Source organism: Canis aureus, chromosome 5 (genome assembly GCF_053574225.1).
Source record: "Canis aureus isolate CA01 chromosome 5, VMU_Caureus_v.1.0, whole genome shotgun sequence".
Lineage (NCBI taxonomy): Eukaryota > Metazoa > Chordata > Mammalia > Carnivora > Canidae > Canis > Canis aureus.
Window position 1 is genome coordinate 44859249 of NC_135615.1, and position 27458 is coordinate 44886706.

Consider the following 27458-nt stretch of genomic DNA (forward strand, 5'->3'; position numbering starts at 1 on the left):
TTTTAGACAAGTAACCAAAGCAGAGGAGTCAGAGGGCTTGCTTTCATTTTATCCTCTTCATGTCCTTATACAAAATCTGGACCTTATGTGCAATCTGATTACTGCATATTAAGAATGGACTAGAATCTCTCTCCCTCTTCCTCTGTCCCTCCCCTCCATGCTCTCAAATAATTTTTTTTTTTTTGAAAATGTTTAAAAGAACGGACTAGAGAGGATCCCTGGGTGGCTCAGCGGTTTAGCGCCTGCCTTTGGCCCAGGGCACGATCCTGGGTTCCCGGGATCGAGTCCCACGTCGGGCTCCCGGCATGGAGCCTGCTTCTCCCTCTGCCTGTGTCTCTGCCCCTCTCTCTCTCTCTCTCTATCATGAATAAATAAATAAAATCTTTAAAAAAAAAAAAAAGAATGGACTAGATAAAGCTCTGCTCAGAGCAAATGAAATGGGGACAAATTTGTGAAATTAGGCTAAAACAAGATCGTCAGCTTGAAAAGATGAAGGTTTAGAGAAGATATTTTCTAGAGTCTACTAAACTATGAATACTATGGATAATAATAACTAATTTACAATATGTCAAATAATAAAGTCTGATCAAGCTTCAGATATGTCTTCCTAAAATACAAAGTTACCTAGAACAGTGTTTGAAACATAATAGACATCCAATAAGTATTTCCTGAATTAAAGTATAATAAGCCTCACTTTGGAATGGCTGCTTCATTATAGATGGAAATTTGTCATAGATGATTTAAAGAAAACTTATTTTTATCTACCAACTTTGACACTTACCTATCATATTTACTACAGCAAAAAACTGAAAAGTGGTTAAGTTTCTACCCATTTGTTATAGCTTAATATCATTAAATAAAAATTTAATTGCCGCAAATACTCACACGAACCAAGAAAAAAAAAAGATTTCCAGATTTTTATTTCTGGAACTGTACACCAGGTATTAAAGTACAACAAATACAAAATAATGCTCAAAAAAATCAGTGTTTATGTACAAATATTAAAATCAATGCAACAATAGCAACTTCCTCTTGAACATCTGATACTAAAACTTGTTGTGATTGTCACTAATTAATCTCATACTCACAGGGTACTTATTTCAAACTGGGACAATTGGAATCACTGGTCATCTAAGAGGAATTTTTAATATCTACCATATTTAACAATAAAACTAATAGTTTCCTCCTTTTAGTGAAAAAATTAAGAACTTTTTAAAAAACATAGTAATGTCAATATTTTTATAAATTATTTCAATTTCCATTTGTAGACAATGTGCTTTGAAACTCTGGGCAAACAATCTCCTTGGTGGTCAGGTTTATTCATTAGTTTACATTCAAAGTTGAAATATTTACTAGAGACTTTGGTTAAATTAAATAGTATCACTATGCTCTATTAGATCTGACGTTCTCAAATATTTATGACCCTCAATTTTAAAAATTAAAAAGGAAACAATTGCACAATTCTTTGACCTAATTGTACACACTTTAGTATTGTTTAAACAGTATTCTACATCCTTCAAGTAAATTCAGCAGTTGACCATGACAAGAGGAAAACCAAACATTTAAAAAGCTAGCATGGAAAAGATGCAGTACGACCAACAAAAGTAAAGTATTGCTATAATCACAGCACCAGTTACACTTCTAAATGAATCCGCTGTCCTCTTCAAATTCCCTGTACAGAAAAGATACATCAGCCAACAATGCAACAGCTCACCATGGATTTTTGGTTTGTTCATAAGAAAATAATGTGACAAAAGAAAAAAAGAATTTATCACAGTTTGTTATAAGAATTGTGCTTAACACTTGATAATAAAGGCATTATTGTTTCTTCATAAAATTGCAAATCAGTAATTTTCATGCTCTCAAACGCAATTCTTCTAATAAACAGTAACAAATTCTCTGTTAAGATGCTTAACTGGAGGGGGAAAAAACCCAGTAAACCCAGCGTTCAAAAGAAAATTCAATAAATAGCTATTTTACATGGATAAAGTCATAGTGGTACAATTTATGAATGTCACATCAAGCATGCACAAAAATGGTATTATACATGGCAGAAGCAGTCAGAAAATATTGAATTAGATCTAAAAAGATATGAAGAATTTACACATATATATACAAAAATCTTGCAAATTATTGCCTCATTTTAACAAGGAATTAAAAGTAAACGTTACCAGCTAGTTAGCACTCTCTAAGAGGCTAAAATCAGATTGACATTTAAAAATCTATTAAACTAGCTGGAATTTATTTTTCTCTCATATCATTTTCTGGATTTTGGTCAAAAATCTTTATTTAAATAACTAAAGTGTCCATTCAACTTGCTGATAATCAAAACTTTAGATAAGAAACACTGTTTCCATCTTTTATCAAGATCCCAGCAATGCATAGATAAACTGAATATGTTACTGCATCAGCTACTGAGAATGGGCATGTTCATTTAAGTGCAACTGGTATTAGCATTCAGTCATCTTTGTGTAAATTACTTTATACAAACCAGCCACTGTAAACCCAGAGTGAAAATCAAAGTTAAAACAATGGAAGATTATGGCCAGTATCTTACTAAATTATAAAAGGTATACTGATTTTTAACAAAAGAAATAAGGTTCAAAGTTTAGCACAACACCACAGCAATAAGAAGCTGATAACTTGGATAAAAATATCTTAAAGCAACACAGAGCCCAGGCTACCCATTATTTACTGTGTGCATACAGGAATGCTAGACTTTAGATGTATAAATTAGAGACTGATTTTAAGTTATTAATTTAACTACTTTTGTCCACTGTGCTAAACTAAATTTTATAGTAAATATGCTACTGCGTAAACACTTCAAAGCAATCTTCATTAAAATGCTGCAAAGAAAAATAAGAATACACATCATCCAAAACTAAGGATGTCATTGCAGTTCACAGTTTGTATAATAAATACCCTCCCTTTTCCATCACTACTAAGGTCACTACAACCTATCTATTCATCAGCACAACCTTGAAGCAACTTATTCTTACAAATATAAGCACTGCAGCCAAACATTTAAGTTTTTTGCAAAGCAAGACAACTAGTAGCAATTGAAAATTAAGACGGTGCAAAAAAACCAAAACAAAACAAAACAAAAAAAAACCAACCCAAAGCAAAATTCTGTTTTAAACTAAATTCTAAAAGCAAAGCTTATTACACCCTAATACTGTATTACATATTGTTTGATTTCACCTTTTAACTTAAAGAGCAAAAAGGCCAAAGTTTAGGACAATGGCTTCTCATTCACAATGTCTGGAATAAAGATAAAACTGAGTCTGAGATGCATCTGAACGTCTCTCACTTTTTAAAACTTAAAGTGGTAAAGTACCATTCTATTTCAGATAGAAACTCACATTTTTCTTGCCAACTGTTCAAGCTAAACAAAAAAGTTTAAATATACTTCAAGGTTCTACTGCATTAAGTGTAAAATCTAGAAGTCCCTCCAAAATATTAACACTTTGAACTGCAGTGCTACAAACAACTTAAGAAGTGTCCCAAAATGTAAACCATTGAGTGGCAACATCCTAGGCTTTGTAGACTGTGTCCTGTAAGTCAGTTGCCTCAGGATAAACTAAATTATTAACGACCAGTATGATTTGTACAATAATAATCTTGACAATGGTGGACAAAACCCCATCTGAATACCACATCTTCAAATGCCGAATTTTTAGCCAATAAATGAAGGTACACAGAACTCTTCCCACAGTAAAATGACCGATTCTGTGTAAGGTAGCCCTGGTCTAGAATTTTTAAACAGGATCCAAGCAAGCGTCTTCATAATGTGCACGCGGTTCCTTGTGCTGGCTTCCATAAAGATGGACTTGCTGTTTTGTAAACTGAAGTGCTCTAGTTGAGTAACATGAGAGAAGTTTCCATTTAAAAAAAAAAAAATCCTTGCATGTTTGTGCAGTTTAAAGAAACCTACCCCTGCTTTTATTTAATTAAGAAAATAAAACCAAAAAATGCTACATTGAGCAGGGATTGGGATCGGTACCTGTAAACATTGTGATTCCACTGCATCCATTACGGCAAAAGGAATTTACACGAAAAGAAGCCACTCCATTCAGTTCAGAACATCTGTGCTGGTTTTGAGCTGGTGGCCTCTGTCTACAGGTTTAAAACTGGGAGTGAGGGCAGTGGGGAACAGAAAAGAATAGAAAAAGAAGGGAGTGGAGAAGAGGTACTGGGGGATGAGGAAGAGATAAGCAGAGCTTAAAGCTGCACCACAGAGTTCAATCTTAGTTCCCAACTCTGCTAATCATAGTTTATTTCCACATTTATGGATTGAAAAATGAAAATACTCTTGATAAATCAAGATATAGTTCTATACATACTGACATCACTGATGTCATAGTGAAAAAGGTTCAAACTTCCAGTGAAAGACTAAGCAAACCTGATCCTTTCCTCAAGTTTACTGGTACTGCACACCCACTGTTTTTGGGCCCTTCACTCCTGTCACTCTGAGTGAAGGGCGGCATGCTGATGCAGAGCATGGGCACCGATGAAACCATTGGTCTCACTGGCAGACAGACTGCCAAAGTCCGCCACAGAGACAGCCATTTTGGCACTGGTGATGTGATGCGTGTGATTTTCAAAGTCCACACCCAAATTATTTACAGAAACCTCATTCATAAAGGATTCAGGAACAGCAATGCCCATTTTCAATCTCTTTGCTGGTCTTTCTGACTCTTCACTGCACATGTTCATGGGGTTTAGCTCCGAGTGATAAAATCCAGTCTCAAATAAATTAAAACAATCACTTTCCCCATTGCTAGGCAGGGTGAGTAACTCCTCTGTTACCACAGGCACATGATTGACTTGTCCACGGGGTGTGTTGCCCAGTGGAGGAAAGCTATCATCCAAACAATTCACATCCGTAGGGTTGCACACAGTTGCCACACTGTTGGTCAGAGCTAAAAAGAAAGAGAAAATGGTTTAAATACATGGTCCCAAGTCATGAAACAAAGAGGACACAATTTTGCCCTAAGCCAAAGAAAAAAAAAAGATGCTCATTTTACCTGTCAAGTCACTGGCAGTGAAAGAGTTGAGAATGTTCAGCTGTTGATCAGGAAGCGGCTCAGGTCGATTAGAAGTTAAGGCTGAAGAATTTACGGTTGAACCCAAAGCTTCTGTTTCATCTACCAAACGATCCATATAGTCCCTAAAAAATGTACCCCAATAATTTCAAGACTGCATATCACAGTTAAAACCAGAAGCCTTTAAAATCAAGCCCACGGTACTTACGTAACTCCAGGGTGATGGTTGTATCGTTTCTTTCCAAATCTTGTCTGTTGAGCGAAGTAATCATAACGTTCAGATTTCTTCCACATATAGTAGAATGCTACACATTCAGCAACTGTTCTAGTTCTCACCTAAAAAAGTTAAAATTTTAAATAGAAATCAACAGACCTATTTTTAAGTAACTTTTTTTTTAAGATTTTATTATTTGACAGAGGGAGAGAGAGAAAGCACAAGCAGAGGGAGAGGGAGAAGCAGGCTCCCCACTAAGCAGGGAGCCTGATGCAGGGCTCAATCCCAGGATTCTGAGCCAAACGCAAATGCATAACCAACTGACCTAACAAAGGCACCTCACTGGCTTGTTTTTTGTTAGTTTTTTTTTTTTTTTTTTTTTTTTTAACAACACTATAGCTTCAATCCATGGGTCTTATTTTCTATCCTCCCAATTATAAATTCTAAACATTTTACTTATAAAAAGTGTGCTTATATTTACACTATTTAATCATAAGGATACCTTCAAAAGCTCAAGGTTATTTAAGTCAGAATATGTTCATTTATAAAAATGTGTATCCAGAAATGATCTTCCACCTTTACTGAAAATCTTAAAGCACTGGCAGCCTTTACTTTTCCTCACTGAGTTCTCACTATGATTTTGACTGCCACAGGAGTTCTTAACCTCAAGAAGTCCATGAACAGAATTCACTGGTATCTATTAAATTTCAAAATTATATGCAGGTACACTTTCCTGGGGAGAAGGAATGCAGCTTCATCAGCTTATCAAAAGGTTCCATAATGCAAAAGAGATAAAGATGATTTGCTAGCTAAAGGGCAAGGTGTTTTCCTTCAACATGAGTTTGGTTCACAGCTCCAACAAAGTTTCTCAAAAACAACCACCACACAATAATAAAATTTGAGCCTTGACAACTTGGCTCCACATCCAGACTAGAGCTGCTCAAACTGTATATAGCTCCATGTATGAGTTCAGAAATACAAACTTCCGTGTCCTTATCTAATACACGCCTTCTCCACTGCTTAATCAGTATCCAATAAAGAAATTTCAGGGATGCCAGGGTGGCTCAGTCGGTTAAGCCCAGAGACCCACACAAATGTAAGTCTTCCTTTGGCTCAGGTCATGATCCCAGGGTCCTGAGATCAAGCCCCGCACAGACTCTCTCCTCTCCATCTGCCTACCGCTCTGCCTGCTGATCTGCCTACTAGTGCTCTGTCAAATCACTAGATAAAATCTTAAAAATAAATTATACATTTCAATAAACATCATTCACTGTGTTTGTGGTGAATGTAGGCTTCTTGGGGACAGAGACCTTTCCTGTCTTATTCACTGATGCATCTCTAGCACATAAAACAATGTCTGGCAAATGGTAGAACTTAATTATTTATGGAATGAATGGATAGATTTCATAAATCACTGCAAAACTTATGTTTTATTTTGACTTAAACAATCCAGACTTCTTTAAAAATGTTTTATCTACTGACTAATTAAATATTTCATCTCATCTTTGAAAAAACATTAGGTGTTCATACATTCAAAAAAGGCATTAAACTATTCAACATCTTACAGGAAGGTCTAGCCAATTCAATAAAACAAGAAAAAAGAAAGGTATACAAATTGAGAAGGAAGAAATAAAACTGTCTCTTCACAGATATGATTGTCTACATAGAAAATTCCAAAGAATCAGCAAAACACTCATGGAACTAATAAATAGCTAGGTTACAGGATACAAGATTAATATGCAAAGGTCAACTGCTTGCCTATATACCAGCAAAAAACAACCAATATGTAAAATTTAAAAATACAGTAACATTTGCATTAGGACCCCAAATATGAAATATTTAGGTACAAATCTAACAAAATACATGTAAGACCTATGTGAGGAAAACTATAAAATCATGATTAAAGAAATCAGAGATCTAAATAAATGGAGAGAGATTCCCATTCATGGGTAGAAAACTCATAACTAACTGTCAGTTCTTCCCAACCTGACATATAGATTCAGGGCAATCCCAATCAAAATCTCAGCAAGTTACTTGGCAAAGACTGACAAACTAATTCTAGAGCTTACATGGAAAGGCAAAAAACAGAATAGCAATACCATATTAAAAGAGAAGAACAAAGTTGAAGGACACTACCCAACCAAGACTTACTATAAAGTTACAGTAGTTAAGACAGTGTGCTACTGGTGAAAAAAACAGACACAAAGATTAATGCAAGAGAATGGAGAGCCCAGAGACCCACACAAATGTAGTCAACTAATCCTTAACAAAGAGTAAAGGTTTGGGATCCCTGGGTGGCGCAGCGGTTTGGTGCCTGCCTTTGGCCCAGGGCGCGATCCTGGAGACCCAGGATCGAATCCCACATCGGGCTCCCGGTGCATGGAGCCTGCTTCTCCCTCTGCCTGTGTCTCTGCGCCTCTCTCTCTCTCTGTGACTATCATAAATAAATAAAAATAAAATAAAAATTAAAAAAAAAAAAAAACAAAGAGTAAAGGTGATGCAATGAAGAATAGTCTTCTAAACAAATGGTGTTAGAACACCTGGATATCCACATACAAAAACAAAAACAAAGAAAGAAACTAGACATAGATATTAACAACTTTCACATAAACTAAAAATGGAATATAGACATAAATGTGAAATGCAAAACTATAAAGCTCCTAGAAGATAACGTAGGAGAAAAGCTAGATGACCTTGCAGATAACAATAACTTTTTAGATGTAACACTAAAAACATGATCTTTTAAAAGAAAATTTGATTAGTTGAAGTTTAAATTAAAATCTTCTACTTTGCAAAAGACACTGTTAGGAGAATGAAAAGACAGCCAAATACAAGGAGAGAATAGCTGCAAAACACAAATGTGATAAAGAATTACTATCCAAAATATGTAAAGAGCACTTAAAACTCAACAAGGCAACAAATCACTCAATTAAAAAACAGGTTAAAGGTCTTGACACCTCATAAAGAAGATACACACATGGCAAATAGGCAAATGAATAGATGCTCCACATCTTATGTCATCAAAGAAATGCAAATGAAACAACCAAGATACATTACACACTTATTTTAACAGCCAAAATCTAAAACTCTCACAACACTGAATGCTGGAGGAATGTGTAACAAGAGGAACACAGTGCTGGTGGGAATGCAAAATGGTAAAGCCACTTTAATGGACGTTTTGAAGGTTTTCTACAAAACGAAACATACTCTTACCATAGAATCCAGCAATCCCACTCACTGGCATTTAGCCAAAGGAGTTGAAAACTTAAGTCTGTGCAAAAACCTTCATTCTAGATATTTATAGCAGCTTATAACTATCAAAACTTGAATGAGACCAAGATGTGCCTCAATAGGTGAATGGATAAACTAGGTATATCCATACAATGAAATAAAGAGAAAGGTGTTAAAACAAAATACACTATCAAGCCATGAAGACACAAAGAAATCCTTAAAATGCATATTGCTAAGTCAAAGAAGCCATTCTGAAAAGGCTACATAGTATAGGATTCCAACCATATGACATCCTGAAATGGCCAAAGTATAGAGACAGCTACTGGGGTAGAAGGGAATGAGGAAGAGATTGGAACTGGTTGGAGTGCAAGGGATTTTAGGACTGTGAAACTATTCCATATGATACTATAACAGTGAGTATCATTATATATGTAATGGTAAAGTTATTACACATTTGTCAGAACCATAAAACACAGAAAGTGAACCATTATGTAAACCATTATGTATCGAGACTTCAGTTAATAATATATCAATATTGGTTCATTAGTTGTAACAAATGTATCCCACTAATGTAAGATATTAATAATAGTGGAAGCTGCATATGTGTTAAGGGGTATATGGGAACCCTGTGTACTCTCTGGTCAATTTTTTGGTAAAAATTTGTTCTAAAAAATAAAATTAATGAAAAAGAAATATGATCTTGACCTACCCACCTACATACTTCAGAATCTCATGTTCCTTTAGGATGAAGAGATAATAATAAACAAAGCATATTTTAATTATTCCAAACTATTAGAATATACACATGTAGACACTTTTTTAAAAACTGAATTTATTTTTTAGAGCAGTTTTAGGTTTACAGCTGACGCGAGCAGAAAGCACAGAGTTCCTAGGAACCATCTCCTGCTTCCAAACATGCATAGCTTCCGCCACAGCGGTACATGTTACAGTCGATGTATCTACACCGGCATATCCTTAGTACCTAAAGTCCATCATTTGGATTAGGGTTCACTCAAGTATTAGACATTATAAGGTACTGACAAATATATAATGACATATATCCACCATTATAGTATTATGCAAAATAGTTTCACCATCCTATAAAATCCTCTACACTGTGTCTATTATTCATCCCTCCCTCTATGACAAATCTTGAAACCATTGATTTACTGTTGCCACCGTTTTGCCTTTTCCATAATATCATATAGTTGAAATCAAACAGTATACAGCCTTTCCAGATTGGCTTCTTTGACTTAACAATATGCATTTAAATGTTCCCCCATGTCTTTTTGAAGCTTGATAGCTCATTCCTTTTAGCACTGAATAAAATTCCATTGTTTGGATGTGCCACAGTGTATTTATACATCTACCTCTCAGGGTGTACTTACCCATCCACCTCAAAGGATATTTAATTGTCTCCAAGTTCTGGCAATTATGATTAAACCTGCTATTTGCATAAATACCAATGAGTACAACTGCTAGGCCATATGGTTAAGAGTATGGTTAGCTTTGCAAGAAACCTCCCAACTGTCTTTTAAAGTGGCCACACTATTTTGCATTCTCATCAGCAATCAATGAGAGTTCCTGCTGCTCCACAACCTCACCAGCATTTTATGTTATTAGAACATTTATAGTCGGTTCTAGTAACCAATGTTTTCTCTTTGAGCAACTATAGTTCTAGCTGCTAAAGAGAAAACATTTTGAGGCCACAAACCTCTGAATAGCTTAGAAAGAAATCAAAGTCAAGAAAAATGGTATAAGGCTAAGACTACCTGCAAAATATAGTAAAGGGTAAACAATTATGAGTAAAGGGTAACAATTATGTATGTCAAAAGACAGGTGAGTACACTATCAGCCATACCATGAGCAGGCCATGGCAAATCCCAGTCATGTTTAGAGCAATGTTAAGAAATGTTAATGTCCGGAAAGCATTAGCAAAATCTTCCCTTTTTGCTACCCAGGTGACTTAAAACATATTTGCATATATTCATTGTAATTACTAAGCAATCTGTACGAATTTGCCTAACTTACCTTATTCTTCTGTATAAGATGAAAATCTTTTCCAAAAAGCATGAGTGCATGTTCAAAGCTCCGGCATTCATCTTCTGTCCATGCAGTCATTCCTTCTAAGAAATTTAAAAAGAAACTTCATTGGCCTCAGGGCTCTTTTATATGAATTGCTAGTTTACTTTCAGTACATTTCCCCTATAAAAGGCCATGAACTCTCTCTCCCTCAATCTCTCTCTCACACACACACACACACACATACACACACACACACAGAGTTCTATATGCAGGTTTCAGTTAGGATTACCAAAAATAAGCACAATACAAAACTTATTTAAAAACAACAATACCAAAATATAAACACTGGTGTTTTTTTCTCTGCATGGTAGGATAAGAATGTAATGTTTTTCTATAATTTATGCTCATTGTTTTTCTGATTTTTTTAAACAATGTGCATGTATTTTTTCAAATTAGAAAAAAAAGTTTATTTCCTTTATGAAAAAACAAAGCCTATTTTGGTATTGTATCAAAACCATAGGCTTTTAACTAAAGACCATAAAAAATCAAAACATACTTATTTTAAGTCAGTTTGCAGAGTGCTACACTCTGGAAACCCAATGGAAATAAGAAACAGCCCATGCTCTCAAAAGACTAAATCCCATTCAACTTCTCAGAAGACACTAATGTTAGTGCCCTCAACTCTGGGGCAGAGGAAACTTGAAGTTCTTCACTCAAAGACACTGGGGACAGGTCTCCATTAAGAGTAGTCTACCATGAAGATAAAACATAGTTTGAACTAAAGAAAAACCCACATCTAGTTTTTGAGATTAGGAGGAAATAAAATAATTTTCTCAAAAGACCAACTTTTACGAAAAACAATTCAACAGACTATCTCAACCTACAAATTTAAATGTACAGTTTTCAGCCTATTTTTCCAGATCATTTATAAAATATTACTGAGTATCATTTCATTCTATATATACTTAATGAAAGCTATGGTGCATGCAATATATGACAAAACTACTGAAATTAAAGTTAGGTATTTTCCTTGATACACACAAAACAAAGCCTAAGCATTATAAAAATTTCACTACATGATTACTAAAAATACCCTTCTTATAATAAATTTGATGGAATATATTATACATGTTTTTTTTTATCTTTGATCTCCTTTTCATTTCCTGTTTGATTTAAAAAAAAGAAAAAACTTTTTTTCCAATGAAATCATAAAATCATTCTTTTTAATTACTTTGGATATATTGTCATCTCTGGGGTCTGCTTTGTTCTGTAACTATTTCTTCAAGAAAGTGGAGGTGACAGGGGGATAACTAATTTGTATTTGAACAATCTCTGGTACGTCTAAAAATAGAGGGCAAGAAAAGGAAAAAATTATTGGCTATGAAGATGAACAACGATCTTACAAAAGTGATATAGGACTGTTCCATCCTTTACAATACTTTGCTTATTCTAATCCCCAAATGAGCATCCCCTATCATTTCCCTGTCTTGATTCCAAGTGTTTCTTACCTTGAGATGCCTTTCCATTGCAGCAGTACCTTTCAATTGCTTCCTTTATATTATGGTTACACTTGAGAAGTTCATATAATGCCTATAAGAGAAAGGGGAGGAAAAAACCTATTCAATAAAAATTACCAGAAATACACACTTAACAGCATTAAAGCAGGAAGAAAAACAAAACAAAAAGAAAAAACAAACAAGACTAGTAAGAGTCCTGACAAATACTGCCTGAAATGCTCCCTAAATGCAAGACATTTGGAGCTTTTGCTTGCTCAAACATTTACTCTACTTAACTATCCTGGTGATGGCCTCTGGCATACCAGGGGTTTGTTCATTTTCACTCTACCCCTCAGAAGACACCCACCAGTATCAATCTTGACTTTTGTTTTTTAATTCCCCGCCCATCTGAGCCGGGGCAAATTTCCCCATTGTAGATGATTTTTTTCTAATTGGGATAAATTAGAACTGTGGTCTTGTTTCTTGATATCACCTACTCCCTGCCTTTCAGAGTGCTAATAAAAGTGAACAGAAGCAGGCCTAGAATAAAAGGATGGTACTTGATGACTAGGGTTTATAATGGTCTCATGGTCTACTATGAAGGGTGTCATTTTCTAAATATTAGAATTTCTTCTCATTAAATGTTTGGAATTATAAATACACTAAATAGCAGCAGAGAGAACTTAACTGAGAGTTAAGTAATAATCTACCTTCCCAGGTATTTCCAAGGAAGGCAAAGATGGCTCAATATTAGTAAACCTATTAATACATCAATAGGTTAATGATCAGGACATAAGTAATCATTAAAATATAATCTAGCTGCTAAAAAAGCATCTGATAAATCAGTATCCATCTTTAATTTTAAAAAGACGATAACCATTATAAGCGTAAGTAGATGATTGCTATTTCACTTAGGATCACTGAGGTTGTTAAAGATACAGAGTGAAAAGTATATGAGAGGGAGAAAATGATGTCAGAAGACAAAACTAGGGGCATCCAAAAAAACCCTTATTAGGCAGTATTCCCAGCCCCATCCCACATACAATCAATAGTATCCTGCCTCTCTAGGTACACAGTGCTTAACAAAGCGAATTTATACAATCTTAATAGATAATACTTTCCAACACTTCTTGAATAAAGTTCAAGAATAATCCAAAAAATACCTTTATTATAAAATCTACAAGTCCAACCATAGAGAATGTTTAAATGACATTATAGCCACAGGATGGAACATACTGTCATCATTGAAAAAATTCTCAATGGCAAAGGAAAGTAAGTGATTCAAATTAAGGTGTGTGCATATGCATAGAAGAAAAAAACAGAAAAGAAAGCGTGAAACAATGTGGGGTGGTTATCATGAGGACTTGGGACTTTTTTTAAACCAGTATTTTCCAAGTTTTAAAAATCTCTCAGAAAAAAAGATATCCTGTTCACATGCAAAAAATATTTGAACCAAATATAAGAAAATTAAGAAGGGCACCTCACTGGCTTAGTTAAGCATCTGACTCCTGATTTCAGGGTTGTGCGACTGAGCCCTGAGTCACACTATGGGCTGGGCGGGGAACCTGATTCTCTCTCTGACCTCCCTGCCCCCTCCCCCTTAAAAAGGAAAATCAAGAAGAGACCAGTTAGCAGCTGTTTCAACAGAAATTGGAGTATACCTGTTCATTGTCCCTTGTGTGTGTTCCTGCAGATATCCTATCCATTATTTTTTCATTTCCAGTTCTTAATGAGGTCTCAACAAGGTACTCCTTAACTTTGCTCTCCAAAACCACACCAGGACGCCAAAGTAACTGGTCTTCATTTTCATACACTGATAAAGAAAATTCCATTAACACATTAAAAATAGTGAACACACTCACAGATGTATACAACTGTTCTTCCTTTTCTTTGGTATGCTTTACACTGGAACAACTAACTTTGAGAATAACAGCAATTTGGTTGTCAGGCAAGGTGACTCTTGCCTTAGTGAAGATATAAAACATTTTTTTAACTTTATTAAGGGCCAAGTGTTTCAGTGGCTAGAGCAAGAGATTTTTCACGGTTGGATTTAACTAACCTATCAGAAGGCATCAATGCCTAGTAAAATCTAATGTAAACCCTTGAAGGGTGTTTTATATTCTCCTAATGAGGGGGTAAAAATAACATGTATAAATTCTTTAATAACCTCACTGGAATTTCTTGAGGTTATCTCTTAAACTCCCTAACTGCCTCTATGATGTGTATACAGATTTAAAACTGCAAACAAATAAAACAAACAAAAATAAATAAAAAACAAAATATCTGCGAATAATAAAATACCTAAGAAAGGTAGGTTTTTACTTTACTGATTTTCTCCCAAAGGGTGAATTTTACTTACAGGAGGATGCAGATTAATCAAAAATGGAAAAGAATTATTAACAGTAAGAGAAGTAAACTTTCTAAAATCTCTTAAAGAGGTTGATATATTAATAAGTGAAATGTCACTAAAACAAGATGTATAAATCTATTAACGCACATATTGCTACCATACTTAAAGCATCTACTTCACACAATAAAGTAACATAGATGGCCAAGTATCTCATTGCTTCAAGTACAATGCATTCTTCAAGTATATGATAAGTACTAAATATAGCTAATAAAATAATTTACCGCACTATGTACCAAAGAGCAGGATAAATGCTTTATATATTCTCAACTGTGTGAGGCAGGCATTATTGTTCCCAGTGAGCAGGAAAGTTAAAAATAAAATGTGCCTGTGAACCAGTAAGAATGACTTTTAATGTAAATTTCCTTTCTTCTTTGTTAAAACTGAAATAGGTAAAAGAGTTTGAGTTTATTCCCTTCAAGTACGGAGAAGGTACACCTTCCCTCCTGAATGTGTACCACTGAGAGATGATTACCTCCATTATGTTTAATCTAAGAACTGAGAGCAGCTGAGCATGTTCTTGACTTCAAGGGTTTGTGTCATTTGGGTGGGGAATGGAGAGGCTGGTCATCTGAAGATCAGCTACTGTTTGCCTTCCTAGGACATCATTTCGAAAGCAGTTTAGGAAAATGTTGTTGCTAGGGGCTGCCAACGCTAACTAACCTAAAGGTAGCCAGTCCTCCCTTCCTTTAAATGGAGGATAACCTAACAGAGCAAAGGAAGAAAGAAAAACTCAGGAAGGGTTGTGCAGCTATGCTGCGTTGGCCCCATGATGTCACATGGACAAATCGACTCTACAGAAAACACACATGGCCAAATCTTCAGGCTTCCCAAGTTCAGCTAGGGAAGTGTACCTGTATTTTTATTCTCCACCACACTTTCAGAACCAACTATAACTAAGATCTGACGAAAACGTGAAGAAATACTGATTACACTTAAGTAGGGGTATACAAAACATGAAACAGAATCCTTACCACCTTCTCTCTCAGGGCTTGCAGAGGAGAATTTCTTCTAGATTCTTTATTCATCAACGGTTTTCTTTCCAAGAAGATTTTATCTCCTATGTGCTATAATCTCCTATTATCTCAGGTCATAACATTCTACCCACTTCTACCAGACTGAGACACAGGCCAAGCAGATGCACACGCAGAGGCATTCTACTACTTTACTGGGGCCTTAGCATCCCTGTAAGGCTACGCAGCCTTACTACACAGGGAGAGAAGTGGTTCTGAGTCTCAAAGTTAATTGTGATATATTATTCCCAAGTCAGGTCTAAACCTTTGCTGGTTCCAAATCTATCTTTACACTGCAAGGTTGAGAGGCACCTGGGTGGCTCAGTCGGTTAAGCATCTGCCTTTGGCTCAGGTCATGATCCCAGGGCCCTGGCATCGAGCCCCACATTGGGCTCCCTGCTTCTCTTCTCCCTCTCCCTCTGCAGCTCCCCCTGTTTATGCTCTCTCTCTGTCAAATAAACAAATAAAACCTTTAAAAGAAAAAATATATACTGCCAAGGATGGTATATTATCAGATAATTAAACAAACATATTAAGGGGTAACTTGGCCTAACAAATATTATCAAAATCAAAATCAAAAGCCTTACTTACCTTTCTCATCACCATCATACTCTCCAAGGTAAGGGGGGATCTCTGCCTGATATTGTAAACCGATCATTATTTCCTATAAGAAAATTCAGATGTAAAAACAACTTATAAAAATATACTGAAAAACAATTAATTAGTTATTTAACAATTAATCAGTTACTATGAGTCAAAAGAAATTTCATCTTGCAACAGCAAAACTAACTTAAATTACTTTACAAATGTTTTAAAAAGCTATTTTAGTCCAAACTGTCTACCAAGTTATTATGATGGTAACTCAACTTACTTTCCTCAAATCTTCAGGCGAGTTACCACTGTCCGTTTCAACATCTTCAACTTCTGATTCCTTATCTCCATCACATGTAGTATTTGCTTAAAAGAAGAAAATTAAATTTAAAAAAAGTTTTTATTGTCTATTTTGCAGTACCCAGAAGAGTGCCTGGCACATGGGATTTTATAAAAATCTGTCGAATGAGATCAGTACAAATATACTCAACTTGTAGTATGCTCACATTTTAACACTAAGCAAAGTAAGACACTAAAAATACTAAGAAAAGTGTTTTGGTCTACTATCAAATAGTTTGGGAAGGCAAAAGGAAAACCACTACAGTCACCTTAAAAAAGAACAGAAGACACTGAGGTTCTTATTATGCTCACCCAGAGTTAGCAGATTAAGTCTATCAAAATTATGCTTTTGTACACATATACCTGCATGTGTATTTGCATTTGTTAAGTGAACAGTTCTTCCACAATCAAAATACATTAAAAAATAAGCAAGGTTGCAGATAAGAAATTATTTCACTTCAAAAGCCTTTTAAATATTGCTGATTTTTACATTAAGGGGCAACGCCAAGAACTAAAAAGAAAAAAAAGAATCAAATCACTAAAAAAATTTTTAAATACTTTTTAAGCACCTGTTTTCAAAACCAGGAAAGTAAAGGGTCTTTTAAAAGAAGTCCATAAAATTTCATGGTTGAAGAACTAAGATTGGTTACCATAGCAACAGATGAATCTTGGGAAAGAAAATACACAGCCTTGCAAAACTAACCAAATGTTTTAGGTTTTCAAATAATGTTAGTTCTCCTCTATCCCAATAAAAGGTTACAATCTTATTTGGATTGTAAGAAAATTGTATTTCCATTCGGCTAAACACTGAGAATATTCTGACAAAATATTTTTTTGTCTTTTTTTTTTTTTATGTCTGATAAACTAGTGAATACCATAAAATGTACTTGAGCCACAGTATCAGTGCTACTATTCATCACTAATGACTGAGCTTCTTACATCGTAAAGGCCGAGGGAAGAAATCAGAAGTTTCGTGGGAAGTCACAGACGGTGTCAGGTCATCCGCAGAAGACTGAGTTTCTTCATCATCACCCGACAACAGGTCTTTTGCTATCTCCTCCTATAAGAATTAAGAACGCAGCACTAGAGTTAGAAGTTATTACATCTCATTAAAAAAAGAAATTACACCTTACCAATTTCATTTTAGTCATAAACATATTATGTATTACAATACAATTAAGAACTTGGTGAAGTCCCCTTAGTTTTGAAAGAAGTAAATCTGAAATGCTCCCATAATGTACATAAATATTTTAAAACACTTAACATTTAATTATATATAATATTTAATAACTATACTATTATACACTTAAATAATCTGCTTAACTTACAGATAAGCAGAAAGCTTATCTGAACCTGTAGGCTATTTTTTAGTGAGTTTACAACAAAAGTCACCTTATTTCTAAGTGATTAACAATTAAATTCACTTTCTGCTAACATAAATAAAACCAAAAAATTCCCCAAACCCCTCTCTTCCAAAAATTTAAAAATCTAATGAAAAACTCTGACTAGTTATATTATTTTAAACAAAACAAAGAAATGGGTCTTTTTAAGATTTTACTTATTTATTTATCCATGACAGAGAGAAAGAGAGAGACAGAGACAGAGACAGAGACATAGGCAGAGGGAAAAGCAGGCTCCATGCAGGAATTCTAATGTGGGACTTGATCCCAGGATCACGCCTTGAACCAAAGGCAGGTACTTAACCGCTGAGCCACCCAGGCATCCCAAAGAAACGGGTCTGAATTAACTTGTATCTAAGTATATAGTCATCCGTGTACCTGGTACACAATAGGCACTCAATATTTGCTGAGTGACTATGGTGATTACGGTGTACATTAATATGATCTTTGCCTGAAAAGGGGGAGCAACAAAACTCACAGGAAGAGATGTGGATTCCTCTCCCTGTCTGAGATCTAAAAGGCAAGGAAAGCCTTCCAGAGACCACAGAAAGTTAGCAGAAACCACAGCTGTGTGAACCTTCCTCAGCAGGGACTATGCCTTCCCCACAACCAACAATGTTACAGACATATCACCAAGGCCTTGGCTGCTGTGGATGCTGTCACCCACAGAGCCCAAGAAAACAGAACTTCTCTCCAACCACTCCAAAACTAAGCCGGCTTGGTTTGAAGGCTTCTGGGGGATTTATTAACCAATGGATTCAAGTGTTCAGAGAATCAAAAAAAGTTAGGGCAAAATCTAAGTTTAGATACAGTAGGTCAACATAGGAAAGAAAAACTTCATGGGAGAACAGTCAAACAAAAATGTTTTAGGAAGCTATTAGTACTTTTAAAGCAGTGTAGTCAGAGCCAAACAATATTTAAATAGGTTGCCAAAATGATAAAGAGCAATGGGTCAATAAGAAGTTTGTATTTCAGAATTTTAAAATACTTTCAGTTAAAAAATGAAACCAATCAAATGCCAATGATAATGGATCTGGAATTTTTCTTTTAAATGCTTGTACTCACTTTGTCTAGTGTCATGTCTGGTAGTTCATCAGCAAGTTCACTTGGGGAGCTGTTTGCACTGGAATTTGCCACTGCTGGAATTGTAGGTTCATAGCCATAGAATGCCAGTAAATCTTCTAGAGGCATGTTTCCTTCCTATTCAAAGCCAGGGCACAAACATAAACTCAGGAGATATCACAATAAAGAAGCATAGATTAACTGTGATGCCCTTAATGTTCATAAAACACATTATCAAAACTGCAGTATCAAATCAAAGCCCAGTTTTAGTTTTTCTTTTTGTACTACTGCTAGAAAATAGGGTTAAACACTTAGGACTATTATTTTTTTTTTAAAGATTTTATTTATTTATTTATGAGAGACAAAGGGAGAGAGGCAGAGACACAGGCAGGGGGAGAAGCAGGATCCATGCAGGGAGTCCGATGTGGGACTCAATCCCAGGACCCCAGGATCACGCCCTGGGCCGAAGGCAGGCGCTAAACCGCTGAGCCACCCAGGGATCCCCCTAGGGCTATTATTAATATATTAACAAAAGCCTAACAATTAACATCTTCATTTTTATTTCTAGTTATCATTTCACTCTTTAAAAAATTCCTCAAATATTTGCTTTAGTGATCTTTTTTTTTTAGCATTCACATTAGTATAAAGATTTTCCGTGAAAGAATTTACAATTAATCAATCAATAACTTCACGTAATTTTCAGCTTGTTTCCTTACAATTAACAGTTGACCACTTAGTTTATCTTCATGTTGATGAGATGATATCTGAAGGGCAACCACTGCTGAGCAATCACTAACACCAACAATTATTTATATATTACTGTTCAAAATTATCCTTTATATACTAGTACCATATCTCTATTCTGTACAACTGTTTTAGGTTTCTCCTCCAAAACCACTTACTGAAGTCTGTATCAATACCACCATCTTACAAGTGACAGAAGCTTAATTCTGGGTTCAAACCCCAGTACCACCAGTTCACTTAATGGCAGCAATACTTTGATAAAACTACAAACTCTGGCTGCAATGCTTCCTGTGTTTTACCTACGCGAGGCCACATTTTGGCCACCCTTTTCCCCCAACTAATTAATCTGAAAATAAGTTGTGTATTTTCTTTTTAAAAATATCTTAATTCAACTATTAAAGTGTATACAACCATTTACAATTATTCCGATATATAAATACAAAATAACATATCTATAGACTACTCAATTTGCTCTATGTTTTAAAGATGTTTATGCTCATCTATGAAAAAATTCATTAAGGTTGCTTATGGGTTTAGTTTCCCCTTTAAGATGAAATGCCTAAGTCATGAATCAAAAGCATGAAAGTGGTAAAGCAGAGTATGTAAAATATGCCCTCAGCTGATCACAAAGTGAGCTGAAATAAGCCAGTGATGATTTCTAGAAAGCCAGTGGTTGCTCACCAGGGCCCACAGGATATTCAGGCCCTAGAGTTGCCCAAGATTCTGGCCTTCACCCTTACAGGTCTAGAACTTTTATTTTACACTGTGCCTGATTAAAAGAGATCCATGCTAAATGAACTTAGAATAAGGTTTATGACAGAATGTGACTTTGTAAATTTGCAGTAGGAGACATGTGGCTTTCCAGTGACCATACCAATCATGTCACTCATGAAATCCTTTCAGCTTGGGATTGAAATCAGTTAAAAAGCTGCTTTGGTAGCATGGAGTCAGCACAAATGGAGCTGGGATGGTCAGGATGGCCAGAAGTTTGCCCATGCCATGGGGAAACCTCGTGAATTATTCTTCTTCCAAATCAAAGTACAGAACCCCTCAAATGTACCCACAACCAGATTCTGAGTCTCTCTAAACCTGCTCCTTGCAGATTCCATGCAGCCCACTCCCTGTGGCTCATACTGGTTCTAAGAAGAGATTAGGTTGCAGCTTTTGCAAACCACCTGTTTGTAGTATTTCTTCAAAACCTCATGGTCCATGAGCTGAGGAGATGTCAATTCTCACGCATTATACCCTAATAGCCCACCTTTCCATCAAACATTTACTGGGTTTTAGGTATTGTGCAGAGGTTGCTAGCTGTGGATACAGAAAAGAAATCTATAGAAAAATCCCTGTTCTCAATGAGTTCAGTCTTGATGGAAGAAACTGGGAAGTTAACAACTATAATACAATGTGTTGGTTGCAATCATTAATTCTGGAAATGGTAGTATACATTTGTAGGTACAGAGAAGGGAAGAACTACACTCTAGAATAAAGGCATGCATGAGGGTAGGAGGTGCCACAAAGGGTGCAAAGACTGAGCTAAGTCTTGAAAGATGAATAAGCATTTGACAGATGAGGGCTGTGTACCAGGGACTTGTGGAGTGTCACAGAAACACTGACTGAGCAGTTACTGGGTGCCAGTAGGCCACTGTGCCAAGTGCCAGGTTGAAAAATAGGTCTTACCCTTCTGCTACATACAGTCGGGGGCGGTGGTGGGGGGGGGGGGGACGACAAATAATGACAATACACAAAAAACAAAACTGCCAATTAAATGAATGCAAAGGAAACACATAGGGTCCTGAAAAACAGAGTAATATAGAGAGTTTACTTTCACAGGGTCAAAGGGAAGACAGAGAGTGCTCCTTACTCCCAGGGCAATGGGAAGTGAATGGAGACTAAAAACACAAGTGGCGGGGGGCGGGGGGGGGGGAGGGGGGGGAGTGCCATGACTTTACTTCTTCTTAAATGTTGGGCAGCTACCTAAAGAAAAATCTGAAGAGGTGGAGAGACAAGAAAAGAGCAGGGAGACCACTTAAGGGTCTCATGATGAAATAAGGTAGTGATATAAACATGGAGACATGTAAATAGATGATATATATTCTAAAGTGGAATCAAATGGGTTCCTGGATATAGGAGTGAAAGGGGGACAGAATGAGGTCTCTCCAGATTTCAATATGAGCAACTCCATAAACAGTGGTAACTTTTACTGAGACAGAAAGGACCAAAGGAAAGGCTTCTGAAGGAAAAAAATTAAGAATTCTGTAGGAAGACCCAAGTTTGAAAGGACTATGAACCACCTAAGTAGAAGAGTCAGGTTGGCCAGCAGCCTGGTACTCAGAGGATCAGGCTGAGCTAAAGATATAAATCTGGCATTCGTTAGCATCTAGATGTATCTAAAAGCCAAAGAAAGTGGGAAGGTAGACAAAAAAGAAAAGGGAATATATGCTTTCTTAGAAGTACTTCTAGATATATTACCCTACAGGCAATAGGATATATCTGGAAAATTTTAGGCATAATATGCATTTTGAAAGTAACATTCTAGGGGAAATAGAAGAATGACAGCCTCAACTAAGGAAGGGAATTATCTGAGCAAAATTAAGAAAAAAAAAAAAGAATGTTTTTCTTGACCTACTTGATAAAGTGAATAAAAGTGATGGAGGAGTCTAAATGGATTGCCTGTATCTGGCCTGGAAGGCTAAACACTTATAGCACCGTTATGAGGCAGAGATATCAGATAGATAAACTTGAGGGTGGAGAGCATGGCAGAAATGATAATTCAAGGCAGAAGCCAAACCAATGGCCTTGAATACGATCATCCAGAAAAGGCATATAGAATGAGAAGACAGAAGATAGAAACCAGGGGAATGCCATCAATTAGAACATAGGCAAAGAAAGAAAAGCCCATAAACACAACAGAGGGAGATACCAGAGAACTAAAAGAAAGCAGAATTACATAAGCTAAGGAAGAATCAAGTGTGGAGAGACCAGGGATATAGTCACTTAGGTCAAATATCAAAGAGAAATCAAGCAAAATAAAGAGAGACAGGAATTCTCTGTACCTGTCAAGCAGGAATTATTGGTGACCCTACAGCCTACTAGGAGAACCAAAGCTGAATCAATGAAAGGGAGAAAGTACATACACTATAAAAGGAGACTCACTAAGGGCAATACAGGGTTCAAAGAATCTCTTCCAAATTTAGGAAACAAAACGTATGAGTGGGATTTTCTATGCTGAAATAAAAAGATAAGTGGAAAGAACAGACAGGGATGGAATTAAGAGTCAGCCTAGGATGTGGCATATACTCTTGGAACTGTACAGAAAGAATGAATATAAAAATCAAGTTTGTACGTATGGGGCACACAGGAGATTCTAGGTAGTTACTCATGAAAACCTTACTTTCAAAAAAAAAAAGAAAACCTTACTTTCTCTATAAAGACACAAGTAGGATCATCTGTTGAGGAAGCAGGTGACTACCCTAGTAGAACTTTATCAACACATTTAAGGAATGACACTAGTTACCTAATGGGAGCTGATGCTAAAACAAATTATTTGTACTAAAACTTGTATAGCAAAACTAGAAAAGATGAATCCAATCTCTGAAGCACTTCACAAATGAAACTTCTATTAGACCTATTAATAAAGGCCTTAAGTCCTATGAAGCATAAAAGAAGTTTTTTCAAAATCGAATGAGTAAATCTGTCTCTGAGATCTGCGGTGGCTAGATCAGCTTAGAAGTTTGATCCAGCATCTTATTCCAGGTACAAAGATTTTTCTCTTCTTTTTCTCAGGTATTATGTTGACCCTATTTTAATTTTAAGGGGCATATCTGAGTCTAGTCACACTTATAAATGAACTATTTTCTCACTCAAAAGTTTTATATCAGGAAGAACACAAAATCTAGAGGCAGAGGACTCATTAACTGCTATCCACTACCATAGTCAAATCACCTAACCCCTCCCACCTCCATTTCTTCATCTGTAAATAGAAAAGCCTCAAAATTTCCTTGATCCTATGATGCATAACTTCACATACCAGAAATTGGGATGCATTAGATTACCAATGTATAGATTTCCCACAGTACTGTTCCTCCCTGCCCCTATCTATATTATTTCTAAATATACCATACATTTCACAATCAACAAGACTTCTTAACCAAGGAAATAATGCTAATACTCATCTGATACACCTAATGGTATTCCTGGACTGATGAAAAGAAATTGTCTAAGTATAGGTCAATTTCACATAACACCAGTCTGATATCTTAAAATACGCATTGAGAAACAGTATACACATAGTTTTAAAAACTTAATTTTTAAAAAAACTCACAAAACAGGAAGGATCTATACTAAAGTGTAAATGGTAGAAAAGATGATTTTTACTTTCTTATTTCACAATGAATATCAAGGGAGAAATCTACCTATTATTGTAAAGAACTTCCCTAAAAGTTATAGCTCTAGACTAGTAATTAAAGCCTCAGGAAACAGTAACATAAATAAACTAAAATATAGAAAGACAGGACATAAATCTTATTTTATACAGTTAATAACATAATCTAGTCACATAATGTATTCTCTACACCAAAATACTACTATACAAAAACTGTTTTTTTACCTCTTATTTTCCACAATACATAATGTACTAAAAATTTGTAAGCACTAAAACACACGCCATATTTATTTATTATGAGTATAAACACATAATAATTTCTAAAAACAAATATTAACATCAAGTCCCTAAGACTGTGAACATGTATGAATTCCTAAATCAATGTTCTAATAATAAAAGATTAACAGAGTACATTAAATGATATAGAAATAATTTTAGAAATAATTTTAAATTTCTTCTATAAACGATCTTTACTCTTTTTTTTTTTAAAGATTATTTATTTGAGAGAGTAAAAACAAGAGAGATCACAGAAGGAGAGGGAGAAGCAGACTCCCTGCTGAGCAGGGAGCCTGATGTGGGGCTCAATGCCAGGACCCTGAGACCACAACCCAAGCTTAAGGCAGACACCTAACCAACTGAGCCACCCAAACACCCCTAATTACCAGCGTTTATTAAACAAAATGAAAATCATAGCAATAGGACTAGGTATTTTTGTTAATAGCTGAGAATTCTTTACTGTTCATTATTTCTCTAGATCTTTCCCAATGTCCTTTTAAAACCTACTAAACAAGGGGCACCTGGGTAGATCAGTGGTTAAGCATCTGCCTTCAGCTCAAGTCATGATCCCGGCGTCCTGGGATCAAGTCCTTCTCCCCCTGACTATGTCTCTGCCCCTCTGTGTCTCTCATGAATAAATAAAATCTTAAAAAAAAAAAAAAAAAAAAAAAACACTAAGCAGGGGCATCTGGGTGGTTCAGTCAATTAAGCACCTGACTTTAGCTCAAGACTCAATCCCAAGGTCCTCAACGGGACCTCTGCTTCCCTCTGCCCCTACTGCCCACCCACCGTACCCCCACTCCACTCATGTGCTCTATGCTCTATTAAATAAAATCTTTAAAAACACCACTAAAAAAAAAAAAAAAAAACCTCCACTAAATACAGGTTAAAGTAGCTATTACTACAATCTCTAGAAACCTACAAGTCTGAAAAATAAAAATCTTACCAGCCCATAAAAATCTCAACCAGATTACATACTCAAGTAGTAACTGAGTTAACACATTAAATGAAATTTTAAGTTCTTATTTTACTGACAAAACAGCTATTTGCATGTCTAAAATGCAGTCCAGTTCATTTATACCATTTTCTTATTTCATGTTGTAACTATGCTGTCTCCCTATGTTTAACAACAAACACGTAATCAAGGCAGGGGCCTTATGAGACCACCTGAAACTTTTGCCATGGGCCCAGGGTGGTCTTCTGACTTATAAATGTGCAGAAGAGGGTGCCTGGGTGGCTCAGTCAGTTAAGCATCTCCCTTTGGCTAGGGTCATGATCCCAGAGTCCCAGGATTGAGTCCCACATCGGGCTCCCTGCTCAGGGGGATTCAGCTTCTCCTTCTGCCTCTCTTGTTTGTGCTCTCCCAGACTTTCAAATAAATAAATAAAGTCTTAAAAAAAAAAATACAGGAGAGAAGTGTCTATTCTAAGAAGCCTTCCATGAACTTTCACACTAGGCTAAATACCATTTACTATATACATCCTTTCTCCCATAGCTCTCATCGCTTACTGCCTCCATATACAGTTAACGTATCATATGAAAAATCTTTGTTCCCTTTTGTCACTCTACTTTAAACTGTAAGCTTCTAGAGCTCAGACACATTTTCAAATTGCTCATTTTTGCAATCTGCTTGTAATTCTCTGTTATGAATGGTTACCCATTCATAAGAGGTAGGAAGGAAGTGCCTGAATAAAGCCAAGGCAGAGCTCAAGACTCTTGGGAATCTTATCAAAAAGCAACATTTTATCATCACCCCTTAAAGGAGCAATACCCAAAGTTTTTCTTCTTATTTTCCAACCATTTTATCTCTATATTCCCAAATCTATTTGACTATAAGCTGGTTTCGGTTTGTTTGTTTGTTTTTTAATGATTAAATCTAATAGCAATTGTGTTGGATTAATTTGCCAAAATTAGGAATCAGGTCTACCAGAGTAAGCCTGGTAGACCTGGGGTCTAGATCCTGAAGAATGCCTCTATTTCCCTGTCTATTAACATGAAGGGAGAAATACAGTAAAAACTCATCTCTGCCTCACAAGGACAACAGAAGAGACTATGTAAGAATGTGTCCTGTCTTCTTCAAGAAAAAGAGGTATAAAAACTCAAAGGATTAATCTAATTCAATATTATTCCTGAAAGCTTTTGTTACTCTGGGCTGATCAGAAATGTGCAAATAAGGTTAATTTATAGATAAGTATAAGCCTACATTTTTTCAAGTGATCCCTATGGAGACCTCTCTCTGTAGTCCTGATATAAATATGTGTTTAAAAATCCTGTTCATTTCCATTTACAATGATTTGGGGTTTAAGAAATTATAAATTACATTTACTCTTGTCAATTTTTTAAAAAATGAGGGGTAGAAAATGGGACATTATTACTTTACAATTAAAAATAGAGTAAAACTTTTTCAATGTTCTTTTAGTACTCTACCACAGTACAAGTTATTTAAAGGAAAAGACTTCTCCCTGTGTCTACTGCAGTGTTTAATTAAACTCAAGTGTGACTCCCCAGTAGAACAGTGTGGTATAATGCGCTGGGCTGGGCTACCATTCAGAAGCAAGTTTAGGGCCCACAGGTCTCTCTATCTCATTATTCTCACCTGTAAGATGACCAGATGTACTTCACTGTGCTTCAAAAACTTAAAAATCAGATTAAGAGATAGAAAATAATTCTGAAAAGTCAAATGAAAATCTACTCATCTATTAGGCTTTCCTTCAAAATAATGAGAAAATCAGTGACTGAAAGTTAAGTCAAACACAAAGATGCAGATTCTATTTTTATTTCAGATAGATTGTAAAATAACTTATAACAGAATTTCAAAATCTTTACTATGAGTTTGCTATTAAAATATGAAAGTTAAATCCTTTACCTTTTCTAAGTCTTCAATTTCAGAACTGAAGTTTTTACCCTCATCCATCATTTCCTCTTCTTCAAGAGTTCTTTCATCATCATAGTCATGGACCAACATCTCAGCAGTGGGGTCAAAATCATGATCCTCAGAAGACAAAGACCCAACTGGAATGAAACAAACTGAATCACTTTACACATTCACAACGTTACTTACAAGAGAAAATAATTTGTGTTCTTCTGCCAGTTCCTTTTAATGTTTATGTGTGAGCTTTATTAAATGCATTTACTATATACTTAACAGGTTATAAAGACCATACAGTTCTGAAAAGGTATCTAAATCAGCAAAAGAACAAGGCAGAGTAATTTAAAAACACTTTAATAAGAAGT

At 35.7% G+C, this 27458-nt stretch overlaps 2 protein-coding genes across 9 annotated transcripts in view; one reads left to right on the top strand and one right to left on the bottom strand.

The window, feature by feature from the left end:
- SETD9 (SET domain containing 9) overlaps positions 1–18789 on the top strand; it is a 28754-nt gene extending 9965 nt beyond the window's left edge. The window contains exon 6 of the mRNA XM_077897866.1: positions 17230–18789. Coding sequence (XP_077753992.1) covers positions 17230–17284 — 55 coding nt within the window. The 3' untranslated portion in view covers positions 17285–18789. The remainder of the gene's footprint in view (positions 1–17229) is intronic.
- MIER3 (MIER family member 3) overlaps positions 903–27458 on the bottom strand; it is a 76304-nt gene continuing 49748 nt past the window's right edge. For 6 of the 8 annotated variants that reach the window (XM_077897863.1, XM_077897862.1, XM_077897858.1 and 3 more), the window contains 11 exons: positions 27091–27236; positions 18827–18961; positions 17301–17421; positions 16303–16388; positions 16023–16095; positions 13673–13824; positions 12024–12105; positions 10522–10616; positions 5254–5381; positions 5028–5170; positions 903–4922 (listed from right to left, as the gene is read on the bottom strand). In XM_077897863.1, coding sequence (XP_077753989.1) covers positions 4465–4922; positions 5028–5170; positions 5254–5381; positions 10522–10616; positions 12024–12105; positions 13673–13824; positions 16023–16095; positions 16303–16388; positions 17301–17421; positions 18827–18961; positions 27091–27189 — 1572 coding nt within the window. In that variant the 5' untranslated portion in view covers positions 27190–27236 and the 3' untranslated portion in view covers positions 903–4464. The remainder of the gene's footprint in view (positions 4923–5027; positions 5171–5253; positions 5382–10521; positions 10617–12023; positions 12106–13672; positions 13825–16022; positions 16096–16302; positions 16389–17300; positions 17422–18826; positions 18962–27090; positions 27237–27458) is intronic. The other 2 variants (XM_077897857.1, XM_077897860.1) reach the window with 1 other exon arrangement.